The sequence below is a fragment of the Papio anubis genome, chromosome 8 (assembly GCF_008728515.1).
Source record: "Papio anubis isolate 15944 chromosome 8, Panubis1.0, whole genome shotgun sequence".
In the NCBI taxonomy this organism is placed as follows: domain Eukaryota; kingdom Metazoa; phylum Chordata; class Mammalia; order Primates; family Cercopithecidae; genus Papio; species Papio anubis.
Window position 1 is genome coordinate 95,348,140 of NC_044983.1, and position 18,829 is coordinate 95,366,968.

The following is an 18,829-nucleotide window of genomic DNA, read 5'->3' on the forward strand; positions in this document are numbered from 1 at the left end:
GGCTCGGGAATGCACATTGCTAGCAAATGTCACAAGTAAGTCTTAAGCACACTATAGTCTGAGAACCACTGCTTTAATATATAGTTCCTGGCAGGGCATGGTGGCTTATGCCTGTAATCCCATCACTTTGGGAAGCCTAAGCAGGCAGATCCCTTGATGTCAGGAGTTTGAGACCAGCCTGGCCGACGTGGCAAAACCCTGTCTCTACTAAAATACAAAAATTAGCCAGGCGTGATGGCGCATGTCTGTAGTCCCAGCTACTCGGGAGGCTGAGGCAGGAGAATCGCTTGAACCCAGGGGGCAGAGGTTGCAGTGAGCCAAGATCGTGTTAATGTACTCCAGCCTGGGCAACAGAGTGAGACGCCATCTCTACTACTACTACTACTACTAATAATAATAATAACATAGTTCCTTTAGAGTTGGGGATGGGGTAGGGAAGGCTCTTCTTTTATGTTTTGGGTCAATTTACCACTTGGAATATTTGTCCCCTAATCACCTGCTGAATACATCTGTTAACCAAATACAGTAAATGCTCAAGGAATATTTGTTGAAAGGTGACTTGAGGAACATAGCATTATACTTCCTTAATGACTGTGATAAGCAAAACATTTTGGTTCTTCAAACCTAGATAGTAGTTGTTTTATTCTAAATAAGTTAAACAATTCTTATAGTCTTGTATGTCATGTGTACAGAATAGCTATAATTTTAAAACTGCAAGAGTAAGACAAGCCAAATTTTCTTTATTTATCCATCTGGATAATTGAGAATCAAACTTTATTTAGATGTTAGGCTTGTTCTGATACAGACCTTCAAAAAAACAAATCACTGGAGCTTCTCATGTCAGCAAAATCTGGTTTAAAGAATTCCTGCAAAGTAAAAACAAATGGATGAAAATATAAACATCTGTATAAAAAATATAAATGCAAATATAAATGTAAAACAACAAAAAACTTTCATAGAGTTTCTTGATATGCTTTGGCTGTGTCCCCATCCAAATCTCGTTTTGTAGTTCCCATAATTCCCACATGTCATGGGAGGGACCCAGTAGGAGGTAACTGAATCATGGGGGTGGTTACCCTCAGGCTGTTCTCATGATAGTGAGTGAGTTCTCATGAGATCTGATGGTTTTATAAGGGTCTTTCCCCACTTTTGTTTGGCACTTCTGTCTCCTGCTGCCTCTTGAAGAAGGACATGTTTGCTTCCCCTTCAGCCATGATTGTAAGTTTCCTGAGGTTTCTCCAGCCACATGGAACTGTGAGTCAATTAAACCTCTTTCCTTTATAAATTACCCAATCTCAGGTATTTCTTCATAGCAGCATGAGAACGGAATAATACAGCTGTCATAGGGATCAAAGAGTGAGCAGGAGTGTCAGCAAATGTTAGGGGGACTATGAGGCTGGCCTGAGGGGTGGAGAAATGGGCAAAAGAATGTAGAGGCTAGGGTAAGCTAGTAGAGAAAAACAATGAGTAGCCTAAGAACATTAAGGCCTACTCATCAAACCTCCCAAGAACCAGAAAACTAAGGATGTTAAGAAACCAAGAAGCTAATCTACAAGGCAAAAGATAAAAGAAACAGGACATTTAACTCGGTTCTTCAAGTATTAGGTCAATGAATTACACGTTGTACTACATTATACTACTAGACTACTTTGTAAGGCTTTCTTAAACTCTAACACTAGTATCCAATCAAAACTGTAATCACCTCAGAATCTGCATGGGAGAAGGGCCCTCAATTTTTAGTGTTTTTGTTGTTGTTGTTGTTGTTTTTGGGGTTTTTTTGTTGTTTTTTTGTTGTTTTTTTAAATTTTAAGCTCCTTCTAATATTCCCAGCTTAGAAAATCTTGGGAAAACTGAACTACAGCCCATTCTTCCATATATGTTCTTTGCAGAAGAGAACAGACAAGGAGTAAATAAAAGCAATACATGATTACTCTCCAGAGGCCTTACTTCTTAGGAGACTGTGCCATTCAAAAGGGAGGCAAGGCTTTCCTCCCCATCGATTTATTAGTGGGACATGTTATATGTGTGGTATGCTGTGTGTATGTGCATGCGTGCATGTACATGAATGAGTGTATTAAGAGGACATGTGTGGGACCAACCAACATTCAGACTATGACATACCTTGAGCCTATCAGCAGCAGGATGGAAACACTCACATGAATACTGTCACTCTGGAAAAGACATGAAGTTTTATGTATATATGTTAGTCTTTCCTCCGTAGCAGAGGAGAGGAATCGAGACAGAGAGAAGCAGGATTCACACACATGGAGAAATTCTCCTGAGTTGGGGGGCAGAACAGGGTGGAGGGGTCGGTCCTCCCCGCTTCCTCCCTGTACATTCTGAATGGCCAGGTGAGAGGCAGAACTCCAACAAAAAGAAAGAAAGAACTGAAGATAGACTACACTGGGAACTCACTCTGGCTGCTGTGGGCAGACATATTCTTTTTCAAAGACATAGTTGAAGCACTAGCCTTAAAATTTGTGAGAGGTTGCAAGCCTGCATGAAAATAAAAGAGATAAGAAAAACAGTAAAGTAAATATTGGCAAAGTCTTCTAAAATTAATCTGTGATAAAAGACAAAAAAGTAACCTTGTAGGCAAAAAGCAAAAATTACCCGCAAACAACTTTTTTTCTAGTTCTTCTTGGATCTTAAGAAGAATTCTCTCCTGTTCTAAGGCTTCTATATACTTTGAGTAGCACCAGGTTGGCTAAAAAACAATTTTCAAAGTTAATTCTGAAATGTTTGCCTTAGGAAATAAACTGAAGGTAAGATGTCTTCTATCAGCCTCTTCATTTAAATTTGTATTAAAGTATAACACACATAAAGAAAAGTGCACATCACAAGTTTATAATGATATGAATTTTCACCAACTGAATGTGCCCAGGTCACCTTTTAACTGGGTACCACAAATTATTATCAACCTACCTTAGTCCATTTTCATACAAATATTTGTGATAAAGTAAGTGTATTTTCTTCCATAGCCTTGACAAAATATTTAAATTCCCTGGTTCGAAGGGAGGAGATGGGGTGGGAACGTGAGGGTGGTGATATTCTATTTCTCAGTGAATCAATGTTAACAAAAGCTTTACAGATATCTTGACAGCTATTCAGTCATCTTTATATATTCAATTTGATATTAAATTTAGTGCTTAGGAAAGATCTCTATATATTCCATTTGACGTAAATCAAGTTTTAGGGGGACAGTAATTTTGCATTTGGATTCATTATAATTCTTCAATGTGCAAAATCTATTTAAAACAAATGCATATACAGTGAGCCCTTCACATCCACAGCTTCTGCATCTTCAGATTCAACCAATTGCAGATCAAAAATATTTTTTAAAATCAACAAAACATAATACAAATAAAATATATAGTATAACTATATACATAGCATTTACTTATGCTATAGTATAATACTTAGGTAATATGTGTAATCTAGAGGTGATTCAAAGTATATGGGAGGATGTGGATAGGTTATATGCAAATACCATGTTGTTTTATATCAGGGACTTGAGCATCTTCAGATTTTGAAATCTGCAGGTAGTCTTGGAACCACCCCACAGTGGATACTGAGGAACAACTGTATAGGGTATCTACATTTACAAAATGTCAGTGTATTATTACTTTACAAATTGCTAAAGTAATTCAACATGTATACTTTAAACAGAAGTCATAATAAGCTACATTTATATTTATAAAATATCTTTGGTTTCTAAAAATTTTTTAGTTTCTTACAAAAATCTTGAATATGACAAGATAGCATCATCATCATCATCATCATCATCATCATCCCTTACTCGCTCTCTCTTTTAACAGATAAGGTAAGTGGCTCAAAGGAAATTATGTGATTATATCCAGGTTTCGGGGTTAATACTGACTTGTGATAAAACAAAGATTAGAAGCCTGTTACCTCACGACTGTAATCCTAGCACTTTGGGAGGCTAAGGTGGGAGGATTGCACAAGTCCAGGAGTTTGAGACCAGCCTGGGAAATATGGCGAAACCTTATATCTACAAAAAATACAAAAAAATTTGCCAGGCATGGTGGTGTGCGCCTGTAGTCCCAGTTACTTGGGAGACTGAAGTAAGGATTCCTTGAGCCTAGGAAGTTGAGGTTGCAAAGAGCTCTTACACCCTTTAACCTGCAAAGAGTTACCGTACCACTGCACTCCGGCCTGGGTGACAGAGCAAGACCCTGCCTCAAAAAAAAAAAAAAAAAAAAAAAAAAAGAAGAAACCTAGTATCTCTAACTGGACATTTCTCCCTTTCACACTGTGTTTCTAAAATTTAGTGCTAGTCATTTGCTAATGAATGGTATTATTTACTAGGTATCATAGGCTTTTAGATATCTCTTTCAGTATATAGTTCCACAAAATTAGATATTTCTCTTCTCTCAATAATAGCTTCATAGTTGGCCAGTTATCTTAGCTGGGTAACTGAACTTACTTGACATTCCTAAATGCCAAAAAGATTGTTTCTTGAGTTAGTATTATCCCAAGATACAAATGCTTTCAATACAAGTCATCAAAAATAGACATAAGTTAAACATATGAAATTTCAGGGAAGTAACAGTAATGTACTAGTTATAAATGTAAATGTGAACACAGACACCATAATGTATTGGTTGGTGGTCATGTATGGTTAATTTTATGACTACTTCAAAAAACTAAAAATTTGAGACTAAGCATTTGACATTCTTCTGTCATTTTTTAACCCAAGAATACAACATCCTATATATATTCCATCTTGTTCTCTCTATTATACCGTATCTGTCTTATTTTCTTTTCCAACAAGGTGATCATTTCAACTTCTGCAATTTAAGTCTTCCTCATGTATCTCAAGAAGTTATTTTTCTTTATTAAACTATCTGGGATTGGCTGAAATTTTAACGCTCTCTGAAGGCTCAAAGAAACTCCCTTCAATCTCTCCTACTATTATAATTGTAGGCTTATTTTCAAACAAACACATTTCTAGTACTGTACAATGACTGAGTTGCTGCATTCCACTATCCAGTGCTCTAGAGGGGAAATGAGGTCTGCACCATCTTGCATGCTTACCTGTCGGCCATATGGTTGGAGGCCTAGGAAGGAATCACTGAGTAGAGCAGTTTTGATAGCAGGCACTGAAGTATTTGCATATTGTTTGATTCCATCCTGTAATTATATTAAATTAAATTATTCCCCAAAAGAGATAATGCTATGTTAATATAAAATTATGGTTAAGGAGTTAGTTGTAACATCATACAACACAATATTTCATAGTGAGTGCTGCACTTGAGGTTTCATCAAGTCAATATCACTAATGTGACAGTCTCCTGCTTTGATCTTTAATTTTATTTCATACTAATATAAAAATGCTTTAAAATAAATGAGAGAAATGATTAAGTTGAATGTAAAAATCATTCCCAAATTCTGGAATCCAAGAAAAACCACTATAAACATTTTCATGAACATCCATCCATATTTCTCACTAGGGAAAATGTGTAGATTCACAATTTTAATCTTTATATTTTATTATATAAATTTTATACAAATAGAATCTAACTATATTTGCTCTTTTTAAATCTGCCTTTTCATGTAGAATATGTTGTGAAAATGTGAAAATATAGAACTGGAATGTACGCTGGGCCTTTGTATTATTTACCATTGTTTATCTGCTGTAGAACAGTGTCTGCCACATAGTATGCACTCAAATAATTTGCTGAATGATGAAATTAATAAATTACATCACCATTTTCAGTGGATGAATGATCTTATGCACTAAAAGGTTTGCTGAATGATAAAATGAATATAATCACTTTCAACAGATAATATTCTAGGAAAAGGGTGTTTCATAGATAATTTAATTAGCAACACTCATTAGAAATTTAGGTCGTGTTCTTACTCAGAAACAGAAAGTCAAAAACCACATGTTCTCACTTGTAAGTGGGAGCTAAATGATAGGTACACACAGACATACAGAGTAGAGTAACAGACACTGGTGACTCCAAAAGTTGGGAGGGTGGGAGGCAAGTGAAGGATGAAATACAACCTGTTGGGTACAACATACACTATTTGGGTGATGAGTATACTTCAAAGCCTAGACTTTACCACACACAACATACCCATGTAACACAACTGCACTTGTACTCCTAAATCTATACAAATAAAAAATTAATTAAATTTCTTTAAAAAAAGAAAAAAATAACTTACCCAAATTTAAGAGAAAAACACATTTGAAGTAATTATAACAAAAAAGAACCATGTATAATTGCATTTCATTTAATACAAATCTTTAAGGAAAAAAGCCAACAGATGAGTAAAGAAGAGATACCACAGAAGCTTCCCCAAAGAGGAAATGCTACTGCTTAACAAAAATGGATAATTTTTTCAATATCCCTACTAATCAAAGCCATGAAAATAAGAACAACATTTCATGCCTTTCAAATTAGTCTTTAAAAATAATATGAGAGTTTCAACGTATGAATTTTGAGGAACACAAATATGTAGTCCATACCAACTACTTTTCATTTCTAGAACTTCATTATCTGAAACAGAAGCTCTGTACCCATTAAATAATAATTCCTCATTGCCTTCTATCCCTAGACCCTGGCAACCTCTATTCTACTTTCTGTTTCTATGAATTTGACTATTTTAGGTACCTCATCTGGCAAGATGGCTGAATAGGAACAGCTCAGGTCTGCAGCTCCCAGCGAGACCAACACAGAAGGAGGGTGATTTCTGCATTTCCTCCTGAGGTACCGGTTCATCTCATTGGGACTGGTTAGACAGTGGGTACAGCCCATGGAGTGTGAGCAGAAGCAGGGTGGGGTGTTGCCTCACCTGGGAAGTGCAAGGGGTTGGGGAACTCCCTCCCCTAGCCAAGGGAAGCCATGAGGGACTGTGCCGTAAGGAACGATGCACTCCAGCCCAGATACTATGCTTTTCCCACGGTCTTTGCAACCCGCAGGCCAGGAGATTCCCTTGGATGCCTATGCCACCAGAGCCCTGGGTTTCAAGCACAAAAGTAGGCAGCCATTTGGGCAGACACCGAGCTTTTTTTGTATCCCAGTGGAGCCTGGAACCCTAGTGAGACAGAGCCATTCACTCCCCTGGAAAAGGGGCTGAAGCCAGGGAGCCAAGGGGTCTCACTCAGTGGGTCCCATCCCCAAGGACCCCAGCAAGCTAAGATCCTCTGGCTTGAAATTCTCGCTGCCAGCACAGCAGTGTGAAGTCAACCTGGGACCTAATGGAGCTGAAAAACACAGCGCAAGAACTTCATGAAGCATACACAAATATCAATAGCCAGACTGATCAAACAGAAGAATGGATTGAAGATCAACTTCATGAAAACTCGTGAAGACAAGATTAGAGAAAAAGAATGAAAAGGAACAAACAAAGCCTCCAAGAAATATGGGACTATGTGAAAAGACCAAATCTACATTTGATTGGTGTACCTGAAAGTGACAGGGAGAATGGAACCAAGTTGGAAAAAACACTTCAGGATATTATCCAGGAGAATTTCCCCAACCTAGCAAGACAGGCCAACATTCAAATTCAGGAAATACAGAGAATGCCACTAAGATACTCCTGGAGAAGAGCAACCCCAAGATACGTAATCATCAGATTCTCCAAGGTTGAAATGAAGGAAAAAATGTTAGGGGCAGCCAGAGACAAAGGTCAGGATACCTAAAAAGGGAAGCCCATCAGACTAACAGTGGATCTCTTGGCAGAAACCCTGTAGGGTAAGCCAGGAGAGAGTGGGGGCTAATATTCAACATCCTTAAAGAAAAGAATTTTCAACTCAGAATTTCATATCCAGCCAAACTAAGCTTCATAAGTGAAGGTGAAATAATCCTTTACAGACAAACAAATGCTGAGGGATTGTGTGACCACCAGGCTTGCCTTACAAGAGCTCCTGAAGGAAGCACTAAATATAGAAAGGAAAAACTGGTAACAGTCACTGCAAAAACACACCAAAATACAAAGACCAATGACACTATGAAGAAACTGCATCAAGTAATGTGAAAAATAATCAGCTAGCATCATGATGACAGGATCAAATTCACACATAACAATATTAACCTTATGTAAATAGGCTAAATGCCCCAATTAAAAGACACGAACTGGCAAATTGGATAAAGAGTCAAGACCCATCAGTGCGCTGTATCCAGGAGACCCATCTCATGTGCATAGGCTCAAAATAAAGGAATGGTGGTATATTTACCAAGAAAATGGAAAGCAAAAAAAAGCAGGGGTAGAAATCCTAGTCTCTGATAAAACAGACTTTAAACCAGCAAAGATCAAAAAAGACAAAGAAGGGCATTACAAAATGGTAAAGGGATCAATGCAACAAGAAGAGCTAACTATCCTAAATATCCTAAATATATGTGCACCCAATACAGGAGATTCATAAAGCAAGTTCTTAGAGACCTACAAAGAGACTTAGACTCCCACACAATAATAATGGGAGACTTTAATACTCACCTGTCAATATTAGACAGATCAATGAGACAGAAAATTAACAAGGATATTCAGGATTGAACTCAGCTCTGGACCAAGTGGACTTAATAGACATCTACAGAACTCTCCACCCCAAATCAACAGAATATACATTCTTCTCAGCATCACGTAACACTTATTCTAAAATCAACAACATAATTGGAAGTAAAATACTCCTCAGCGAATGCAAAATAACAGAAATCATAACAAACAGTCTCTCAGACCACAGTGCAATCAAACTAGAACTCAGGATTAAGAAACTCACTTAAAACTGCACAACTACATGGAAACTGAACAACCTGCTCCTGAATGACTACTGGGTAAATAACAAAATTAAGGCAGAAATAAATAAGTTCTTTGAAATCAATTAGAACAAAGATACAATGTACCAGAATCTCGGGGACACAGCTAAAACAGTGTTAACAGGGAAGTTTATAGCACTAAATTCCCACATCAGAAAATGGGAAAGATCTAAAATCGACACCCTAACATCACAATTAAAAGAACTAGAGAAGAAAGAACAAACAAATTCAAAAGCTAGCGGCAAATAAGAAATAACAAAGATCAGAGCAAAACTAAAGGAGATACAGAAACCAAAAACCCTTCAAAAAATCACTGAATCCAGGAGTTGGTTTTTTGAAAAGATTAACAAAATAGACCACTACCCAGACTAATAAAGAAGAAAAGACAGAAGAATCAAATAGACACAATAAAAAAATGATAAAGGGGATATCACCACAGATCCCACAGAAATACAAACTACCATCAGAGAATACTATAAATACCTCTATGCAAATAAACTAGAAAATCTAGAAGAAATGGATATATTCACGGACATATACACCCTCCCAAGACTAAATCAGGAAGAAGTTGAGTCCCTGAATAGACCAATAACAAGTTCTGAAATTGAGGCGTAATTAGTCACCTACCAACTAAAAAAAGCCTAGGACCAGATGAATTCACAGCCAAATTCTACCAGAGGTACAAAGAGGAGCTGGTACCATTCCTTCTGAAACTATTCCAAGCAATAGAAAAAGAGGGACCCTCCCTAACTCATTTTATGAGGCCAGCGTCATCCTGATACCAAAACCTGGCAGATGCACAACAAAAAAGAAAATTTTAGGCCAATATCCCTGATGAACATCAATGCAAAAATCCTCAATAAAACATTTGCAAGCTGAATCCAGCAGTACATCAAAAAGCTTATCCACCACAATCAAGTTGGCTTCATCCCTGGGATACAAGGCTGGTTCAACATATGCAAATCAATAAACGTAATCCATCACATAAACAGACCCAATAACAAAAACCACATGATTATCTAAATAGATGCAGAAAAGGCCTTTGATAAAATTCAACACCCCTTCATGCTAAAAACACTCAATAAACTAGGTATTGATGGAACATATCTCAAAATAATATGGTCAATTTATGAAAAACCCATAGCCAATATCATACTGAATGGGCAAAAGCTGAAAGGATTCCCTTTGAAAACCAGCACAAGACAAGGATGCCCTCTTTCACCATTCCTATTCAACATAGTACTGAAAGATCTGGTCAGGGCAATCAGGTAAGAGAAAGAAATAAAGGGTATTCAAATAGGAAGAGAGGAAGTCAAATTGTCTCTGTTTGCAGATGACATGATTGTATATTTAGAAAACCCCATCGTCTCAGCCCAAAAATTCCTTAAGCTGATAAGCAACTTCAGCAAAGTCTCAGAATACAAAATCAATGTGCAAAAACTCACAAGCATTCCTCCACAACAATAATAGACAGAGAGCCAAATCATGAGTGAACTCCCATTCACAATTGCTACAAAGAAAATAAAATACCTAGAAATCCAACTTACAAGGGATCTGAAGAACCTCTTTAAGGAGAACTACAAACCAATGCTCAAGGAAATAAGAAAGGACACAAACAAATGGAAAAACATTTCAGGCTTATGAATAGGAAGAACCAATATCGTGGGATGGGAAGAATCAATATCACAAAAATGGCCATACTGCCCAAAGTAATTTATAGATTCAATGCTATTCCCATCAAGCTACCATTGACTTTCTTCACAGAGCTAGAAAAAACTACTTTAAACTTCATATGGAACCAAAAGAGAGCCCATAGAGCCAAGACAATCCTCAGCAAAAAGAACAAAGATGGAGGCATCACACTACCTGACTTCAAACTATACTACATGACTACAGTAACAAAAACAGCATGGTACTCATACAAAAACAGATATATAGACCAATGGAACAAAACAGAAGCCTCAGAAATAACACCACACATCTATAAACATCTGATCTTTGACAAATCTGACAAAAACAAGCAATAGGGAATCCTTTCCCTATTATTAAATAGGGAATAGGATTCCCTATTTAATAAATGGTGTTGGGAAAACTGAGTAGCCATGTGCAGAAAACTGAAACTGGACCCCTTTCTTAAACCTTATACAAAAATTAACTCAAGATGGATTAAAAAGTTAAACATAAAACCAAAAACCATTAAAAACCCTAGAAGAAAACCTAGGCAATACCACTCAGGACATAGGCATGGGCAAAGACTTCATGACTAAAACACCAAAAGCAACTGCAACAAAAGCCAAAATAGACAAGTGGGATCTAATTAAACTAAAGAACTTCTGCACAGCAAAAGAAACTATTATCAGAGGGAACAGGCAACCTACAGATTGGGAGAAAATGTATGCAATCTATCCATCTGACAGAGGTCTAATATCCAGAATCTACAAGGAACTTAAACAAATTTACAGGGAAAAAACAAACAATCCCATCAAAAAGTGGGCAAAGGATATGAACAGACACTTCTAAAAATAAGACATTTACGTGACCAACAAACATATGAAAAATAGTTAATCATTACTGGTCATTAGAGAAATAAAAATCAAAACCACAGTGAGATACCGTCTAACACCAGTTAGAATGGCGATCGTTAAAAAGTCAGGAAATAGGCCAGGCATGGTGGCTCACACCTGTAATCCCAGCACTCTGGGAGGCCAAAGAGGGTGGATCACGAGGTCAGGAGATCGAGATCATCCTGGCTAACACGGTGAAACCCTGTCTCTACTAAAAATATAAAGAATTAGATGGGTGTGGTGGCAGGCGCCTGTAGTCCCAGCTACTCAGGAGGCTGAGGCAGGGGAATGGTGTGAACTTGAGAGGTGGAGCTTGCAGTGAGCGGAGACTGTGCCACTGCACTCCAGCCTGGGTGACTAGCAAGACTCCATCTCAAAAAAAAAAAAAAAAAAAGTCAGGAAATAACAGATGCTAGAGAGGATGTAGAGAAACAGGAACACTTTTACACTGTTGGTGGAACTGTAAATTAGTTCAACCATTGTGGAAGACAGTATGGCGATTCCTCAAGGATCTAGAACCAGAAATACCATTTGACCCAGCAATCCCATTACTGGCTATATACCCAAAGGATTATAAATCATTCTACTATAAAGACACATGCACATGTATGTTTATTGCAGCACTATTCACAATAGCAAAGACTTGGAATCAACCCGAATGTCCATCAGTGACAGACTGGATTAAGAAAATGTGGCACATATACACCATGGAATACTATGCAGCCATAAAAAAGGATGAGTTCATGTCCTTTGTAGGGACATGGAAGAAGCTGGAAACCATCATTCTCAGCAAACTAACACAGGAACAGAAAACCAAATACCACATGTTCTCACTCATAAGTGGGAGTCGAACAATGAGAACACATGGACACAGGGAGGGGAACATCACACACCAGGGCCTGTCAGGGGTGGGGGCAAGGGGAGAGAGAGCATTAGGACAAATACCTAATGCATGTGGGGCTTAAAACCTGGATGACATGGCCAGGCACGGTGGCTCATGCCTTAATGCCAGCACTTTGGGAGACCAAGGCGGGTGAATCACTAGTCAGGAGGTCGAGACCAGCCTGGCCAACATGGTGAAACCCCATTTCTACTAAAAATTGAAAACATTAGCTGGGCAAACTGGCGGGCGCCTGTAATCCCAGCTACTTGGGAGGCTGAGGCAGAAGAATAGCTTGAACCTGGGAGGCAGAGGTTGGAGTGAGCCGAGATCACACCACTGCACTCCAGCCCAGGCGACAGAGTGAGACTCCATCTCAAAAAAAAACCCAAAAAAACCAAAAAACAAAAACACAAAAAACAAAAAAACCCAGATGATGGGTTGATGGGTGCAGCAAACTACCATGGCACATATATACCTGTGTAACAAACCCGCACATTATGTACATGTATCCCAGAAATTAAAGTATAATAAAAAATGCATATTAACAAAAGTGTAGCAAAATCGGTATTTTCTGCCAATTTAGATTGTAGATCATTTTAAATTGGCATACACTTTTTAATAGAATAATTTGTATCTTGTCTGATCTTTGAAGCTAAGCAGAATGGAACCTGGTTACTACTCGCATGAGAGAGTAATTTGTAAATGTATTGAATGCCTTAAAATGGTTATACCCTTTCAGCAGTAATTACACATTGAAATGTATAGTTTCATGAAGTAACCCAAAACTTTGGTGGTGGGCTGGGGTTGGGGAGGAGTGATTTTACCCAACAAGATCAATATTACAACAGCATAAAAAACACTGAGATACAAATGTTTAGATTTAAACATTTGGTTAAATAACCCATGGCCATAACCCTTCCATGGAACATTATCTAGTCATAAAATGCTGTGTTCACAAAGAATGTTTAATGTAGAAAATGGTTATGATACAACAGTAATGAGAAAAAAAAAGATTAAAACTGCATATAACGAATGGATATAAGACCGGGTGCAGTTGCTCATGTCTGTAATCCCAGCACTTTGCGAGGCCAAGGTGGGTGGGTCACTTGAGGTCAGGAGTTCGAGACCAGCCTGGCCAACATGGCGAAACCCCATCTCTACTAAAAATACAAAAATTAGCCAGGTGTGGCGCTGGGTGCCTGTCATCTCGGCTACTTGGGAGTCTGAGGCAGAAGAATTGCTTGAACCTGAGAGGCAGAGGTTGCAGTGAGCTGAGATCATGCCACTGCACTCCAGCTTGAATGACAGAGCGAGACTCTGTCTAAAAAAAAAAAAAAAGGAAGGATATAATTATGTAAAACAAAAATAAAACCCTATGCATTAAAAAAAAGTCCCAAAGGCCAGGTGCTGTGGTTCACGCCTGTAATTCCAGTACTTTGAGAGGCCAAGGTGGGCAGATTACTTGAGGTCAAGAGTTTGAGACCAGCCTAGCTAACATGGTGAAACTCCGCCTCTACAAAAAACAACAAAAATTAGCCAGGTGTGGTGGCATGCACCTGTAATCCCAGCTACTTAGGAGGCTGAGGCAGGAGAATCGCTTGATCACGGGAGGTGGAAGTTGCAGTGAGCTGAGATTATGCCATGGCACTGGATGATAGAGTGAGACTCCGTCTCAAAAAAAAAAAGCAAAAGCCCCAAAGGAAAGACATTAAAATGTAGTCACTATGCATAGATGGTATTAATAAAATAATAATATATTGGCATTCAATTAGGAACTTGTAATATTAAGATTATTCTATATTGTTGAACCAGCATCTGATAACTCTGTTTGCAGTGGTGACAGAATTTTAAAAGTACCTATTTTTTCTTATTACTAATAACCCTTAATTAACCTGGTAATGTTATCAACAACACAGTTCACTCTTGCTTTAATAATGGAAACCCTGTATTTTATTTCTCAATTTCCTGTGTAGCTGGCTAGGGTTATATTATATTCTGTAAAGGACAAGATATTTTGCCAGTGTGGCACAAATTTGAGAAGACCCAAGGCCTATTTCATAGGATGAACCTGTCCATGACTTTTTATATCCAGATGATAGTGTATATTGCCATTAAAATAATTAGATGACCAAAAAAAAAGGATCATTTTCAACTTTTACTATTATAAGTGATGCTGTGTATATACATATTTGTGCATGTTTATGATTCTCTTATTTATTTATTTATTTATTTATTTATTTATTTATTTATTTATTTTTAAATTATTTGTAGAGATGAGGTCTTGCTATGTTGCCCAGGCTGGTCTCCAACCCCTGGGCTCAAGCGATCCTCCTGCCCTGGCTTGCCAAAGTGATGGGATTACAGGTGTGAGCTACCGCACCCAGTTGATTCTCTCCTTTAGAATCAATTTCTGGAAGCGTATTTGCTGATTAAAAAGAATGAACATCACAGGGCGCCGTGGCTCACACCTGTAATCCAAGCACTTTGGGAGGCTGAGGTGGACAGATCACTGGAAGTCAAGAGTTGGCAACCAGCCTGGCCAACATGGTGAAACCCTGTCTACTAAAAATACAAAAATTAGCCTGGCATAGTGGCGTGTGCCTATAGTCCCAGCTACTAAGGAGGCTGAGGCATAAGAATCACTTGAACCTGGGAAGCAGAGGTTGCAATGAGCTGAGATTGCACCACTGCACTCCAGCCTGGGTGACACAGCGAGACTCCATTGCAAGAAATAAAATAAAATAAAATAAAAAGAATAAACGTACTTTTTATGGCAGACTGAGCAGACTAATACAATATGATACCATTTATGTAAGTTAAAATACATAAAAAATAGTATTCTGTATTGTTTATGAATGCATCCATATGCATGAAACACTGTTTTTAAAAAGAGCTGGACAAATATATCCTAGGTATAGGGAGGGTTATAGAACTCAGGGCTGAGGTTACTAGATCTTACTCTATTTGCAATGTTTTATTTCTAATGGGAAAAAGAAAAATAAGGCAAAATGTTAAAAGTGTTTATTCTGGCCTACACAAATAAATGTGAGTGTTCATTATATTATTTTTGTGTCTTTTGGTGTCTTTTACATTTATTTTTAAAAATAAAATAGGCATAAGCTTATAAATAAGATGAAACATGTTATTTGGGAGCAATTACCCCTTCTTAATTAAAACGGATAAATATAAAGAGAGAAAGAGAACAATGAATGAATGAATGAATGAATGGATAGATAGTAGACAAACAGGGAGGCTGGCCAATTTGTGACTCATTTACACATTTCACAATGTATCATTCTGTAATTTTTTTTTTTTTTTTTAGACGGAATCTTGCTCTGTCACCCAGGCTGGAGTGCAGGGACATAATCTTGGCTCACTGCAACCTCTGCCTCCCGAGTACAAGCAATTCTCCTGCCTCAGCCTCCCAAGTAGCTGGGACTACAGGCGCATGCTGCCACGCCCAGCTAATTTTTTTTTCTTTTGTATTTTAGTAGAGATGGGGTTTCACTGTGTTGCCCAGGCTGGTTGTGAACTCCTGAGCTCAGGTAATCCGCCCGCCTTGGCCTCCCAAAGTGCTGGGATTACAAGCGTGAGGCACCGTGCCCAGCCCATTCTGTAATTTTAATATTGAAAATGCTGCCCCTGCCAGTACATAATATTTGTTCATTCATTTCCTGATTTATTCAATAAACAATTATTAATAATTAAGCATGTGCTGGACACTAGTGTAAGGGCTTATAAAACATGGATGAATAAGGCAGATACTATCATTGAGGATCTTAGTCCAATGAAGGTGACAGTCGTAAAAACTTAATCACAGGACTATATAAAGCATGTTCTACAAGCGGGAGGAACGTTATTGCAGTGGATGCAAGTTGCTTGTGTTGCCACAGAAAGTCAAGGAAGCCTTCACTTAGAAGAGATGACATTTGAAATGAATTTAGAGGAATTCCAAAAGTCTGAAGCTTCTGACTGAAGGCTTAAAATCCACTAATATCTGTATTCCACAACTTCTCTCTATATATCCCCAGACAAAATTATTCTATAATTCACACATATCACATACCTTTTAAAAGTCTGATAAAACCCAAAATGAGTCTTGTCTCACCTTTCCAGATTTTTCGTCTTCTAGGACTGCCAATTTTTTTTTCTGCTTATTATATTCTTGTCTTCTTTCTAAAACACTCATAATATTTTCATCTGTTAAATTCTTCCTAAACTCACAGAACTGAGGCCAGAATTTAAACAGAACCCCAAAAATTGTCATCTGTATAAAAAAAGTCTCAGATTACAATTTTATACAAATGTACCAATTTAAACTCTATTCACCATAATAACAGATTAACTATTCTATCTTTAATATATACCATGTTTGCTCCAACTTATTGTCTCCAGACATCTTGGTATAGTTTTGCTCAGCACATGCTTATTATCAATGGTTTTTATTACCAATGAGAAGTCTTTCTTTTAAAAAAAAAAACATACACTAAATACACTTAAAAGTCACTTTATTCTTTATGTTTCCCTAACCAATTGATTGTATTAATAAAGAATCCATTAGGTCTTTTAAAATAAGAAATTTATGTTTTCTTTTAAAACATGTACTAGTTGATCTGCCATACACTCTGCTGTTTTATGCAAGTATTCCAAATATCCAGTTCATCAAGGGAACTCCCCCCTCCCTCTTTTCTTTCTTTTAGAGAAATGAAATACCATTTTGCCTCTGGAAAAGCTCTTAAACAAAGCTGCAGATCTAAGGATAAATCTTGAGTAACTTTTAAATGATATAATCTCTTACTTTTATGTGAGAGCAAGAAAAGTAACATTTAAAAAGCAGAACGGTATCCTGGACAAATGCTTTCTATAAGGACACTTTAAGTGATTAATTGTGATATTTATAGAGATAAGAATAGTTGCTCTAATTCTCATGCCAAGTTTTTCCATTAGTTCCAGAGGTATACATTACTTCAAGAAGGTAGGACTTGCTACATAAGATCAAGTTCAACATCTTATTGCTAGGAATGGCCTTTACCTAATGCCCTGGAAAAAAAAAGAACCATCCCATTAGGCTCCAAGCCAACTCATAGGGGAAAAGAGGAATCTTTAAAAAGTAAATGCTGCAGTGATCAAGAGACCTGAAATGGCATATTTCATTACTCCTCTTTTCCATACATGAATGTTATTAGTAATACTAAAATTATTCGCTCCTTTTAAAATACAATTTTGTTATTGAATTCTGTAGCCTCTTGGGAGTGTAAATGTAAAATCTAGAGATACTTTATTTGATGAAACGCAGGCTTTTAAGACACTTTCATTTACATTTACCTGCCATACACTTAATTAAGTAATCCCCTGTTCCAATGTTAAGGGATCATGGCAGTTTTTATTATGAACTGAAGCTTAAATACTCCTCCTCCTCTATTAATCATACTTCTCAGTTATCTTTCCAAAACCTGAGTCACTCCCAGTTCTTGAATATATATATTTCCATTTTGAAGGCTTTCTAGTAAAAGTCACCCAATTAGGACATAAAACCACTCTATTGTTAAAAGTTGCAATTGAGATTGTAGGTTAATATATATTGTTAATTAAAATTACCCTGTACCTTTGTAATCTTAAAAGATAACCAAATTGTGGATAAGAAAATGTTTTAATAAACATAGAGCTACTTTACTCACTGCCAGTAAATAAATAACGGCTTTAGTATGAGCAAAAGGGGCCAGCGAAAATTTGACTGGGTGATGCAAACTTTCAGGTTATTGATAGTGGGAGTGAGGGATAGACAGAGGCTGCACCGATACCAATGCTAAAACTGTCAGCAGTTTTAAATTTACTATTCAGCCCTTCTGCTCAACTTTGCTCTCATTTCCAATTTGATCTTACTCCTTTCTGTCATGATATATTTCTTCTCACATCATTCATTTATGTATCCTAAAAATGTCTCCTCTATGCCTGGCATTTGAAGTGCAAAGATAAATAAGAACCATTCCCTGCCCTCAAAGAGGTTACAATCTAATGGGAAAGTCGACATGGGAATAATCACTTTCAATTTAGTGTGATAAGTGCTGCAACAGGGGTAAAAACAAGGGAGAGAAGATGATACTGCAAAAAACTCAGAAGAGAAAGCAGTAAGGGCCACTTATGAAACTGTAATTATTTCAATTAGACTAGGGGAGAGACGGCAGGGAGTGGTAAAAGATGTAGCTACAGAGATATCTAGGAGTATGGACTTCATTCTGAGGGCAATGGGAAGTATCTGAAATATTTTTTAAATTATTATTTGTAGAGATAGGATCTCACTATATTGCCCAGGCTGGTCTTGAACTCTGGGCCTCAAGCAATCCTCCTGCCTTGGCCTCCCAAAGTGCTGGGATTACTTACAGGTGTGAGCCAGTGTGCTTGGCTGGAATTGAAATATTTTAAGCAGAGAAGTGACATGATCAGATATACATTAAAAAAGGATTGCTCTGTCTACCCTTAGTTGGATGGTTTGGCAGGAACTCAGAGGCAGGGAGTTTCTGTAATACATTATGAGTCATGTTGCAGATCTAAAATGAGGTAGGTGAGTGGATGTGTGGATAGAATGACAGATAACGAGG

The 18,829-nt window shown here is 37.5% G+C and overlaps 1 protein-coding gene across 3 annotated transcripts in view; it reads right to left on the reverse strand.

Moving 5' to 3' along the window:
* Positions 1-720: 720 nt before the first annotated feature.
* RGS22 (regulator of G protein signaling 22) overlaps positions 721-18,829 on the reverse strand; it is a 157,389-nt gene continuing 139,280 nt past the window's right edge. For all 3 annotated transcript variants that reach the window (XM_017962189.2, XM_017962190.2, XM_003903022.3), the window contains 6 exons: positions 16,339-16,497; positions 5,059-5,154; positions 2,614-2,707; positions 2,416-2,496; positions 2,122-2,171; positions 721-866 (listed from right to left, as the gene is read on the reverse strand). In XM_017962189.2, coding sequence (XP_017817678.1) covers positions 2,167-2,171; positions 2,416-2,496; positions 2,614-2,707; positions 5,059-5,154; positions 16,339-16,497 — 435 coding nt within the window. In that variant the 3' untranslated portion in view covers positions 721-866; positions 2,122-2,166. The remainder of the gene's footprint in view (positions 867-2,121; positions 2,172-2,415; positions 2,497-2,613; positions 2,708-5,058; positions 5,155-16,338; positions 16,498-18,829) is intronic.